The following is a 14,383-nucleotide window of genomic DNA, read 5'->3' on the forward strand; positions in this document are numbered from 1 at the left end:
GCTCACCAAACAAATCTGAAAGTGAAGTTTAATTGGTTGCATATCACCAATATATATATGGTTGATTGCGGGCATTACAATATATACATGTTGATTGTAAGAGTTTACAATTAAGGTTATAAAAAAAGGTATTCATGGTGGAAAGAATTACTTTGGTGCAATAAAAAGAGAAAAAGTTATCTTTTTTGAGTTTGTATAAAAAATCACATTGTTATAGCATTCTAGGCTAGTAAAATTTTAGCAAAAACGTATTTGTCTATTTTATTTTATTTATTCTGTTTATTAAAATGTTGATTGGAACGTAAACCTATTGATTTGTACACAATAGAATCTCCTCTTTCCATTGGTACCAAAAAAATTGTGATAATATAAGTGTTTGGTTACCAATTGAACTTGTCCACACATCTAATGTTAATTAATCATTAATACTCCTTTAATTTGTTTTGTATTCAAAGATCTTTAACAAATATAACTAATACTTAACTAATATATTACTAAAGACAGCTCATATGATAGATACCTGTGAGAGTGTCATGGTCATATCGTATAGAGATGTGTGTATCATACTCCAGGTTTCGAAGTTTAGCGGAGCAGCCTGCCAACTGTGTGTGAGTTCCATCCCGGTCGTGATCATAATGCAAGCTACCATTGTTCACCATAGCCGAAATATATGGGTGAACATGCTGTAAAATTTTAAATATAGTTTTTCAAATAATAGTTACTGTAACACTTTACCTCTATCTTCTAATTATTTATAAAAAGTTCATTAGCTAAGTGTAACATAGCCTAAGGATTGACCTAGTCCTCTACTATATGTTTTCAAAATTTTTATGTTATTGTTCTTTCTTGCTCACTTTATTTAATATTACGAGATTAATCAATAACCTGATTGAGGGATGCTAGGGAACATTTCTCAGTTAATCTTATGGTTCCAGGTAACTTCCATTTTGAAGGAACATACATCATATGTTCTGGAGATGTATGATAGAGGAGTGCAGAGTAGGGGTTTTCATTCAATATCTGTATTTTGCCTTAGAGCTATTTACACCTTAGTAACATTTCTAATTGTATAATATGTATCTGATGACCACTATTTGAAGGTCAAGTCAAATCCTAAAACTTTGTGATATGATAAAGTGTTGAAATGTGGATTTCTTCTAATGCTTTTTTAATTTAAATTTGACGATCCGTTAAGGGGAAATTTTATTCTGTGTATCTAGCTCTACATTGTTTTTTTTTTTTTTTTTTTTTTTTTTTTTTTTTTTTTTTTTTTTTTTTTTTTTTTTTTTTTATTATGTGTGCATTTGACATTGCATTAATCATATTAAATGCGTAATGTGAATAGAACCTAAGCAGATTTCTGTAGGCTATGAGTATACAATACAGGGTGAGGAAGACCTTCTGTTTACGAGTGCCATTTTGGGGTTTTATTAGTGTTAAAAATTATTTTACCATAATCATTGAGGTCGAAATGTGGGGTTTTTTTGTTAAAACGGAGAAGGTAGGTTTCTTGGTTCACCTGTTATACATCGCAGATGGTTGGTCTGCCTCACTCTGTATATTTATTTGTCACTAACCTTAGGGGTGCTAAGGAACATTTCACCTTTTTTGTTATGTATCTGAATAACCTTTTTGGAGAACAGATTGTGTCATCTCAGTTTTTAATTTTTTTTTACAAAAAGGAGAGTCCAATCCCCATTATTATAAGCCTTATTCTTCCCATCCTCAATGGGACACTTGACTGTACAAGGATCTTATCAAACAGAATAAGTGGAAGAGACGGTGGTGATAAGAAGTACTAGTCTCAGGCAGGATTTGATTAGTTGAACCAGTTAACTAGTTTTAATTTGTGATTTATTGTTTCCATAATAAAAGTAATTGACACAAAATATTTAAATGTTTGAAGGAGAAGCAGTATCATACAGTACCACAAACCTAACTTTTATTTATCTAAGTTATAATCGTGTTATATGAATAAATTTAAAACTGTAAAACGCAAGCTGTGAAAGTACCATATACAGCCTCAGATCTCATTTACATTTTGGCTCAGCATGAGCATAATGCAAACATTTTCATAAAATCTAAAACACTAATTAACAAAAATATTCTAAATTACCATGTCTTGTTTTAAATACTATATTTTAAAATAATTATATCTAATACATTAGTACAATTTTTTTAAACATCAATTCAAAAAACTCACATTGTGTTCACCATTGTGATTGCTGTAAGTGTCAATAATGACAGATAGTCCGTGGTAGAAGTCCATATTACCAAACACAGCTCCAGACCTCATTCGGTCCTTGGCATACCTACAAAAGCAAACAAATCTTTCTTCAATAAGTTTACTGCAAGTGTATGAGTTAAAATTTATTTGTATTCAATGAATTCATTTAGAGCTTTGTTATCAACTTTTATTGGATCTTTTCAAACGGACATGACTCTACATTCCAGGAATCAAGTCTATGACAGCATCAGATTCCAGATGCTGCACTAAGAGGAAGGTGAACTGGAGCTAAATGCAATATTCACATTTTCTTTAATAATTCAAATAAAACAATTTTTCAAACATGTATTTATAGAAACATGTTTTCTTATTTCTGTGTGAGGAACCTATTCCCAATGTTTGTAAAAGTGTTATAGAAACACCCTGTATATTGTCTACATAAAAATGAACATCATGCAAAATTTGAAGTATATTGGTCAATTCTCGAGATATTGCATGAACAGACAAAAATTAAATTCCTCAACCATAAAGGCTTGTGAGATTTTGGAACAGGAAGAGACAAATTTACATGGGGACTAGATGGTGGTTGTGACAAAATGGCATTCTCTACTCTGGCTAATATGCAGTAATAATGAAGGAAATGAGGGATGAAGTATTATTGTAGTGGAGTTTCCACTGATCTCCAAATTGTTTGTTTCATGGCTTTATGCAGGCATACAGGACTTCAGTATAGAACGCTGTTGATGGGGTTTGGCAATTAATCCTAATCTCAAACCAAAACTGGTGTTCAAGATATATTTTTGCAACATTAATGTCTAAAAATTATTGAAGGGCATTCAGATCATTTCAAAATCTTCGATGGTTTATTTTTATTGAATTCAGTGAACCACTAAAAAACTTGAGCACTTTACAGAGTGTTAGGTTTTGTAAGCCATCTTAACCCTCCATCGGGCGCTTAAAATTAGAAACACCATCAGGCGCTCACGGAGGTTTCCTCCAGGTTAGTGAATAATGGATATTATAGTCGTTTAAACTGTTTTTATTTGTTTAAATATTCATACTGATTTAATTACAATGCAATATATTCATTTTTAGAATTTAAATAAAAATTACTCTCTTATGTAATGAATTTTCCAAATAAGAATTTCGAAATTTAAAAAAATGTTATTGTATAGTAACAACATGATTTATTTTAAGGAATAATGCAATTAATTGTAAAAATGTTTAACCTTCTGTAATAATATATGGAAATTAACTTAGTTTTTAACTTCTTACAAAAACAACTTACTTCAATTTTTGGAGATATTATACAATTGTAATGTCAATTATTATTCTAAAATCAAAATTTATTCTTTACTAAAAATTTGTTAATACTACACAAAGTTTCAAAACATTTTCCTTCTGGTTCTTATAACGACAATGTTCACTCCATAAACAGTACTGAAATGTTCCCTAGCACACGGGTACTGTACTTACAAGTCTCTCGTCTTCATTCTCCATTTCACAAAATTCAAATAAAATATATTGTAAAACTTAAAAAGAAACCATCACAGGTCAGACATTTAGGCGCACACTGATTATTACTCCATAAAAACTAAACACTATAAGGCGCTCACGGAGATTTCGTCCAAGGACTACAAACACGACATCGGGCGCTCACGGAGGAATCGTCCAGTCTCGCACGGAAGTAGACCTCATACTGACAGATTTTGACAAAGATAAGCGGGAGGCTATTGTTTCGCTTCCCCGAAAGATGCTCGTGAAGTACACTGCGGGACACGACTGCCAGCATCAGAAAATTAGTAATATTTTTAATAATAAAAAATACACGGAGGAAAACTCCGTTTAGCGCCCGATGGAGGGTTAATCAAGGCAAGCATCTCGCACCGGATTTTACCCAGGCAAAAGTAAAATTTAATCGCATAACAATGCTCCATGAATGCTCATTTGTTATATTTACTGCCATGAAAAAACAATCAAGAACAGTTTTTGTACCATACATAATCATTATTGGTTTAACCCTAGAACTGGCGGTCATTTCATCCTGTAGTGTCGGGCTGTTTTGGAGCTTCGCGCAAGGTTTTTTTAAAAAAATTATTAAAAATATAAAATAAAAGCAATATAAATAAGAGTATATATTTTTGTGTTCAGAATTAAACGTAGAATTGCACTATATTGTAAAATTAACCATCAAAAATTTTCTAATAAACACTTTTTTTAATCAAATATTAAATTTACGAAAAATATTTCTTAAATTTGGGGGGGACCATACCTAGCAAATGAAGTTATAGTGAGAAATATTTATAAGTGAGATAGCCATTCTGTGTCAAATTTTATCTAGTTTCAGAAAAACATAAACATTATACACATTTATGAAAGCATCATAAAGCTATAGAACAAAAAGCAGCGATGCGTATAAATTCTGAAAATCGGGTGTACACGTAAGACTTTGGTAAAACAAGTTTTTCAAATACATTTATCTATGAATACATGTTATTTTGCATATTTTATTACTTAGAATAAAATAGAATATACAGTAGTAATGAAATAATTACCATAAATTATTTTTTGAAAAGTAAAAAAAGTTAAATTTTGTCATTATTCAAAAATTTTGCGAAAAATTTTCATTCAGCAAAATATAAAATAGTTTCTAAAGCTTGTACTATATCAAAATTTATAAATTTATGGTTTATAAGTAATAGGAAATATTATGTAGTTAGAAAACTATAAATATAACTAAAGATATTAAAAAAATAGAGAATAACCCAAACAGTTATTATATATAACCAAAGAAATTACAGGAAATATATATTTTATTGTGAAAACTATCTATTTACCAAAAATAAATAGTTACTTCAGAGCTAAAAGAGTGCTATAAATAACGTTTAGTAAGTGAAAACAATAACAAACTATGTGAAATGAATTTTAGCCAAGTCATTTTGCCATAGCCTACACAAAGCCGGTAATTTCTCAAACATATTTCAGTAAATAGAAATTGATTTATTCTAAAATATATATGTTTACACTACTACGACATCAAACAACACACTACACATTAAATACGACACTAAAACACGCGTAAAACTATTAAAACTTACAAATATCCACAGCTATGCACGAAAGTGATACAGAACGGCAGCGGCAATATGGCGGTCACAACAAACGGCGTCGCGTTTTCTTTTACGTTCAAAATAACAAGCTTGCTACGTCATAACCATAATACAAAGAGGAATAAAACTCATCTGTTCCTTAGCATTTTTCTTCCCGAACCCAATGGTGCATGAATTATATCGATACGTTACCGGAGTATATTATAAAAAGTAATTATAGGAGAGAATGTTTGATCGACAAAATTTTGACGGTTAACACCACAAAAGCGGCATTAACCGACATAATTATGTCGATTAACAGTTCTAGGGTTAAATCTTAGATGTGACTGCCATGCAATGCTTAGTTTAGACCTGCACCACAAATCCTACCACCAATTGGCCATTCTCATTAGTTTATGGCAAACCTTGTATATGAGGAACTGGATAATATTTCTAAAAGCTACTTGGCAATTATTTGTAACATTTTTAAATCTTTGGATTAAATAAATACTGTATGAGAGAAATTATATTAATTTAAAATAGCTACTAAATAATTAACCAATGATTACTATACCAACATTCACTTACATATGCTTTTTATGAGCTTATCACTTTAGTAGAAAATATACCCAAAATGTAAAATATACATACACTTTTTACTCTGTGTAATTGCTTAACTACTTACCAGAATGCCATACCATCACCAAAAAGTTCCTTGCCCCGACCGTGCACTTTGAACTGGATCTGAACTTCCCAGTTGCGCACATGACATGGCTGAAACATAGAATAAAAACTTATATAAAATTGTGCTTCCACAGACAACAGTCCAACAACTTGCACAGAGAACACTTTTTTAGAGGAAGGAACACGACAAGAGAATATAATAGAATGAAACAAAAAACCCAGGATCAAATCTCAATAGCTCACCAAAATATAGATGGCCTAAAAAACAAAATAGAAAGACTGACACACTTCCTCCACAAGTTCAATCCACACATAATAATTCTAACAGAACATGGGCTAAATAGTGATCACTTGAAAAACACCAGGATACCTGAATACGAATTCATCGGAGGCTTCTCCAGAACTCACCACAGGAAGGGAGGAGTTGCTGTATTTGTTAGCTCTAAATTAAAAAATACAATCAGCATAGTATCCATCTCTGACATATCATCTGAGCTATCGTGTGAAGCCATTTTACTATAAAGATAACATTTAGAAAATCCAACTTTTACTTAATGGGAATCTACAGATCACCACACACTAGGCTAGAAAACTCACTGGGTGCATTATCAGCTGAACTGGACAAAATACACTGTATAAACAATCCAATAGTCATTATGGGTGATATTAATGTGGACAACTTGACGAACAATAATGACAACCAAACTTTGACAGATGCCCTAGAAGGATACAACATAAAAAGACTAGAACTGCCTCCCACCCGAATTACACATCATAGCCAGACATCTATTGATTGTATCTGTACAAATCTGAACGAGAACCATCTATCACATGAAGTAATCAGCTCAGGACTATCTGACCACACAGCGCAAATCTGCTACATCAAGACAGACTTACAAAATGACAATACAGCAAAATCCAAAAAAAGACTAATCAATCACAATACAATAGAGGAAGTGAGGAAAATCCTAGCCTCCCAAGACTGGTCACAAGTTACTCAAAAAACAGGCACAGAAACAGCTTTTTCAGCCTTTAACAGCGTTATGAAATACGCGATGGACATATCTTGCCCACATAAAACTTTTAAATTAAAAACCAATCACGCAAAAAGAGTATGGGATACTGAAAGTGAGACACTACGAAAATCATATTTGGAAGCCTTGAACATAGAAATACTTACTGGAGATGTAAATGATAAAAGGGAAACAGCAACTAGGAAGAAGATGTATGATCTTAAGCTAAAAGAACTTAAGAAGAAGCAAAATGCGGAATTCATAGAGCAGGCTGACAATAAATCAAAAGCTGTCTGGAGGGTAATCAACTCTGAAAGAAAACAAAACAAAACACCACAACCATAATTCCAGCAAGCTTCATTGTTGAAGGTGAATTACACAATTCTCCCAATAGCATTGCCAATGCTTTAAATCAATTTTTTTCCAGAATAGCAGAGAAGACACTTGACAAAAATAGAACACTGAATCAAAATCCTACACCAGCAAATGTTATTCAGGCTCACTTTGTTACTAACTTGCAGCACCACAACACTACTGAAGAAGAAATAGGAACAATTATTGACTCAATGAAAGCTAAAACATCTGCTGGAGAGGACGACATTTCTTCAAAGCTAATTAAACATTGTAAAAGTGAACTTTTAACCCCACTGACAACTCTTATAAACAAATCTCTGGACAAAGGAATTTTCCCTAACAGTCTAAAAGTGGCTAAAGTCTATCCCAAGTACAAAAGTGGCCAAATAAATGACGCTGTTAACTATCGACCAATATCTCTGATATCAAATTTTTCTAAGATCCTAGAGCGAGTAATATTGAACAGACTTATAGCACATCTGCAGCAACACAACCTCCTGACCTCTAGACAACATGGATTTATCAAGAACAGATCAACAACAACTGCAGTAGTACAACTAATTGAATACATTATTGATAAACTAGACCAGGGATGTGTTGCAACAAGTGTCATGCTCGATTTCAGCAAGGCATTCGACTGCCTGGACCACAACCTTTTAAATTGGAAAGCTCAAGGCACTTGGGATAATTGGAAAAGAAGCCAGCTGGTTCACAAGTTATCTCAGCGATAGGAAACAATTGGTTGAGCTCAGCTACAAGGATAACAACACCCTTCTCACAGTAAAATCTGAAACCCTCCCAATGAAAAGAGGAGTGCCACAAGGATCTGTCCTTGGCCCTGTACTTTACATACTTCTCACCAATGATTTTCCAAGTTACCTTACAGAGTTTTGTGAGACAGTGATGTTTGCTGATGACACAGCACTACTTGTTGCCACCAAAAATCGACAAGAGCTTGAAATAAACTCCTATGTGGCATACAACATGGCAAAACAATACTGCCTTCAAAATGATCTGGTCCTGAATGAAAGTAAAACCTATCAACTGATATACACATCACTTCCCAATGACTACCAAGGCCTTCCAGAACTAACAACACTAAACTCGAATAAATATCTAGGCATAGTCCTTGACAACAATCTCTCATGGACACCTCATATGACCCAACTTTGTAAAAAACTGAACATGCGTCTCTATGCTATACGAAGGCTAAAGCAGGTCAGTGATAACAGAACAGCCATCATAGCCTACTACTCTTTATTTGAAACCCACCTAAGATATAGTTTAGTGGCCTGGGGTGGGACAAGCGCTTCAAACCTCCAAAGAGTATTGGTAATTCAGAAAAGAGCCATAAGAACACTCAAAGGACTAAGACCGCAAGAGACATGTAGAGAAGCCTTCAAGGAGCTCAGGATCTTGACAGTTACTGCACTCTATATTCTTGAAACAGTAATGCATACAGTAAAAATAGGCCGAGCCAGATTAGGAGACCACCACACATACAACACAAGGCATAGGCACAACTTCGCACTCGACACTCATCATCTATGTCTATTCGAGAAGAAACCATCTTATCGAGGAGCTGCCTTCTACAACTGTCTGCCAGAAGAAATGAAGAGAATCCCTGAGAAGAATCTGAAGAGAAGACTCATGGACTGGCTGCTGGAACAAACAATATACACAGTCCAGGAGTTTTTGGATTGGAGAACTCAGCAATGAAGATGAATAATGACAAATTCTGTAACTCTTACTGTACATACTTTTTACCTAATTCAAACTTAACAATTGTAATTCAAATGACACAATCGCTGTACTCAATGTATATGTGAATAAAGATTTGATTTGATTTGATTTGATATAGTTAAAATATTCTTTAACTAATGAAAAAATAAGGTTTAGAAGTTTTCATACTACCTGTTGAAATTTAGTAGTACACTACATCCAAATATCTGGAATGTGATTATCTAAGTTCCAAATCCTCCAAAATACAAAAAAAGAACTTGACAGTGCTGTATATACTATTATCTTGCTTGCTTTCCGTTACAAACTGAATACATTCTAAGACTATATATAGTGAAAGTTGATCCTCGCTATAAGTGCATATATGTAATATTGTTATTCACTTTTTAGTTAACAGTGCCAACAACAGTAAAAAGTTTTTAATTGTGGACCGCCTTATCTAAAATTTCAACTATCCAAAATGGACTAGCTGAGATTATGAAGTGATTATGAGTTAATTCCATCCTTAGTGTGCCATTTAAAATTTGTATACCACATCACATGTTGCGTAACGGTCTTCGCTGTAGTTACAAGCAAAATTTCAAGCCTACAGCTCATTTTATTCACAAGATATTCTGTGGATAGACATACAAATAAACAATCAGACATAAAAGAAAAAAGTAGATAAAGAAAATAATTCCCTAAGGACTAAAGAAAATAATTCTCTTGTTATCAGAGATATATGTTACAGTTGTCACATTTCAGCACATATCCCATTTAAAAAAAAGACCAAATTTAGAATATTTCAAGCTTAGAAAACCTAAAAAAAATTCAAATAGCAAGATGTGACTTTCATTTCTATCAATAGCTCTTACAAACTAAAAGTTTTGGTATTTGAAGTTAGGATTTATCTTCGATGCTGGAGAAATGGTGCCAAAAATACTAATTTTCATGGCGTTTTGTTGCATTATACCATTTTAAGGAAATGCATTACAGCATTTTAATATCAAGGCACTTTAATGAAACTGTAGTTTAGTATGGGGAAAAAAATAACAATATACCACATTGCTGCACAAATGAAATGTTCCATAGTGGTTATTCATAGAAGTCAATAATTGTGATTTAATACTTTATAAGCCCATATGCTAAATAATGTTGTTGATGAGGATTCTGAGCAGAATATATTTAAAACCACTCACTTCAGCAATTCAGTTTTACATTCAATTTACAATTTATTACCTTATAACACTTTTATCAAGTTCTTTTAATAGTATGTTTTTATTTACAGAAAGAATTTTTAGGTGGTTGTGATCCATAATTGCACAATAACTGATGTTTTAAATTTAGGTTATATCTTAAATAGTCCACCAAGGAGTGAGAGAAATTGGGGTTTCTGGATAGGAGAGATAACTTAAAGGGGTACACATTGGTGGAGGGAATAATCGGGATATCAACATTCAGGAGAAAAAAATACAAGGAATTTTTAAGATCAGAGCATCATTATGGTGAAAATTGATTGACTTTTTTATCAGATTCTACCTCTATGTTGATGATTTCTCCTCTGTGCTCTCGGTTTTGTTCCTTTTTCTTGATATTTTTGCAACATGTTCTACCCTTGCACATCTCATTATTAAATTATTTTTACCGGTTTCAATCAGATTTTGCTGTGTAGTAATTTCAAAATAAAGGCTTTTTCTTTGTGTTTTCTCATCACCATTAGCCATTTTGTATTCGCATTTCCTTTTACCTTCCACATATAGTGAAAAGCAAACAGGTTTTTAATATTATGTGCAGTAGGTGTTCTCTGAAGTGATTGCGTTCGGAAATTACTTAGATTTTATTCTACGTTCTAGTTTAATTGTTTCGTTGCTTTAGACGCTGGACTGGCTTCATAACTTTCCCAGAGCAGCCGCCAAGTTGTATCCTCCTCTTCATTCAGTACTCTGTAGTCTACCTATTATTTAAATTTCGTTATTTTTTTATTTTAATTATGTTTTATATGTTATTACTTTAATTTTTGTGTTAGCAGGTTGGCCCCGGGATAGACCACTTTTCTAACGTCAGATCACGTTGAATAAACTTTAGGCAGGACAGAAACGAGCACTCACGAGATCTTAGCTTGAACTTAGGTACTATTTTGAGTATGTTTAGTAATAATTGTGAAGTTAACAGCCTACCCGGTAAAATACGAATTTCACCTTATTAACATATTGCTATCATGTTCCTAAACAAAATAATACATGGTTTCAATGGGTGGAAATGACAAATAACTAAGTTATAGAACATTAAAAGTGGAACTACTTTACTCGTACAGAGTAATATTTCATTGTTCTAAGGGTGTCACATGGTCTTGTTGTGATCGTAAGTTAACCTACTATTGGTTGCTGCTGGAGTCAATTTTTGCCGTTACACCATCTTTGGATACGTAAAATAACAATAATGTTGAAATCGGGGAATTAGAAGGAAAAGAGACTTTTTGTTAATTTAGACCTTCTAAGAATAAAAACTCATATCAGCCTGACACAAGTGCCTCAGGCCAAAGGTGCTGCTCCAAGCTGATGGTAACATACGAAAAATATCCCTTGAGGTAGTACCTATCAGTAAAAAATAAAATTATAAATGGTCGGATCACGAATGCCTATGGCCATTACTTCTTTATAGGAAACATAACTTGAAAAAACACAAATATTGTAAATTAACCTAAACATAACTTCCTACAATCTTACAAGAAAAGTAGTTTCACTTTGAATGTTCTAAAATGTATTATTTGTCATTTTAATACTCTAACAACTTATATGGTTTTGTTCATAAGGACAAAAGCAATACGTAAATCTCGTTTCTGGTGTTTATAAAAATAAATTTGAAAATAATACTTACAAATTGAATAAAACTTCCAAAAAAACCAATAAATCTTATAAATAAAAATGAATTGCAAAATGTGTTGGTAAGCGCTAATCTCAAGAATGGCTGGACCAATTCGGTTAATTCTTTTTGTAAAATGTCCATTGAAATCCGAGGAAGGTTTTTATGAAGCAAATTATAAGAAAAATTACCTATAATATTTTGAAAATAAGATAAAATGTAGTTTTTACGTTTCATAATCCAAATTAAACTGGCACTAAACAGCTGTTCACAAGTTCAGTTTTATGTCGACAAATTGGCTGAAACATCTCTTTACATTTAAATTTGATCAAATATTAAGATCAGTAGTGTAATGCAGATAGTAAATAAAAAGTTAATATCAAAATTGTACTCCAGATCGCGCCAAGTGATGAATTTAAATCATTTAATGCTTTTTATATATTATTTAAACACTGTTACAAAACCAACCTTAATGAACAAAATCATGAATGTTTTCACATACGTTACTTTAAACTGGTGGGCTTCCTTGACATTATGATATGGCATTTTAACAGTGGCTTACGGGAAAACAGAGAAATTAATACTAACATGCCTCAGCGTAACAAAAAACTTATATTTTGGAATGTTGCGTAATCTTAATAAGGATTTCTCCCTTATACCGAAAGTACATAGGAAATGGGTAGGACTTCTCCCTAGAACGTAATAGGCTTCTCAGTCCTACTTCTGTGTATATTTTCTTCATCAGGACAAAAAGGCAAACCCAACTATGTCAGTGGAAATATTTGAGACGGAAAGTATATTACAGAAGCCCATAGTAGATGATTTTGACCAAAGTAGATTTCCAAGAACTGCATAATCGAACTATACAGTATTTTCATCGAGGCAATACGGCAAGCTAAATTGTGACATAGTAAGTGAATTTAAATGGTCTGCAGTAGGTACTTTTAATCGAAGCAGGGTTCTTGGCCCTATACGTAAGTATACTTTTTTCTTTGACAGGACAAGGCAAACTCTAATACGGTACTGGAAATATCTTAGACCTGAAATATGTGATAAAGGCTAGAAATAGACGCTTTTAGACCAAAGTAAGTTTTTGAGACCTGTGTATTGTATTTTCTTGATCGGGGTAACAATGCAGGCTCAGCTGTGACGTTGCAAATATAATTAATTTGAACCAGAAATGCTCTTCCACTTGCAAAACATGATATATTAATTAAATTAAACTCTAATACTATTTACCATGAACTTAAATTTGATGTATGCCTACTTACGTTTTAAAATTTTCATAGAACTCCATCATATTACATCACAAGTGGTTTTACTAAGTAACATAAGGACTTTGGTTCTAAAGATTGCATGCAAAGCCACGGGTAACAGCTAGTAATGTATAAAACAAACATAAGTGTAATAAATAATCAAAATTAACGTAACCATAACTTCGTATGTACATACATACCACATGCTAAGTTCCGATCACATAAAAATAGCTTTTTTTGATTTAAAAATAACACATGATTACACAACAAACTTATACTCTCACTCTGAAAAAACACGATAACCAATAAAAAAGGAATAAATTAATTTCCTAATATTTTAACTGCTCACGTAATCTGCAATCAAGCACGTACAAACCTTTTAAAACCAATTAACTGTATTAGAGTTAAAGTGCCACAATTGAGTAAGATGAGTAGTTGCCATTATTGTAGAGACTGCACGGATGGTACACAACTAAACTTTTCTGACCAGAGAAAACTCAGATAAGCTATTGAGAGCAGATAACACTGAAAATCATAAATAACAAGAAGCACAGAACACAAGAAGTACAGAATAACTATAAATTTACATTTAAATTATTATAAAACAAATTTGTGATTTTCACCTCCCAAAACCAAACATTTTTGTTTAGGAGAATGAGCAGAATAAGTTAATATCGTTGAAATTGACTATTCTGGCCGTTAATCCCACTGATACCAAATGTTTTTCCGGTAGGGTACTATAAGCGGACGCGGTTTTTTATGTCGAAATTGGCAAATGATAGTACTTAATCATTGATATAATCAATCGATAATGATTAATTATTTTGATAAATTAACTTATATAATCTATATCAACCGCTGTAAACACTTTCAAATAATACTCGTAATGTAATATTTCAATTTTATATAAGTAACATTTGATTATTAAAAATGGCAGTAAATTTTAGAAAACTACACGGCATTGCTTTGAAAGATGATAAGACATGTTTTTCGTGACTTCAACATGTTGGACTCATACCAAAAAAACCATTATGTGAAATTTGTGGGATAGAAACAACTGTAACTGTGAAAGGAGCAAATATGGTCGTCTTCAGTTTTCCTAATTTTGGTTAGCCTACAATAATTTGTTTGATCACTGTAAATATTAAATTCATATTTTAATTTAAAACATGATTGTTA

The 14,383-nt window shown here is 32.5% G+C and overlaps 1 protein-coding gene across 1 annotated transcript in view; it reads right to left on the minus strand.

Moving 5' to 3' along the window:
• LOC124371572 (vesicular integral-membrane protein VIP36-like) overlaps nucleotides 1–14,383 on the minus strand; it is a 29,603-nt gene that overhangs the window by 11,300 nt on the left and 3,920 nt on the right. Inside the window, exons 3-5 of the mRNA XM_046829920.1 lie at nucleotides 6,002–6,090; nucleotides 2,204–2,312; nucleotides 521–683 (exon numbers count right to left, since the gene is read on the minus strand). Coding sequence (XP_046685876.1) covers nucleotides 521–683; nucleotides 2,204–2,312; nucleotides 6,002–6,090 — 361 coding nt within the window. The remainder of the gene's footprint in view (nucleotides 1–520; nucleotides 684–2,203; nucleotides 2,313–6,001; nucleotides 6,091–14,383) is intronic.

This window comes from Homalodisca vitripennis, unplaced genomic scaffold, assembly GCF_021130785.1.
Source record: "Homalodisca vitripennis isolate AUS2020 unplaced genomic scaffold, UT_GWSS_2.1 ScUCBcl_1583;HRSCAF=5389, whole genome shotgun sequence".
In the NCBI taxonomy this organism is placed as follows: domain Eukaryota; kingdom Metazoa; phylum Arthropoda; class Insecta; order Hemiptera; family Cicadellidae; genus Homalodisca; species Homalodisca vitripennis.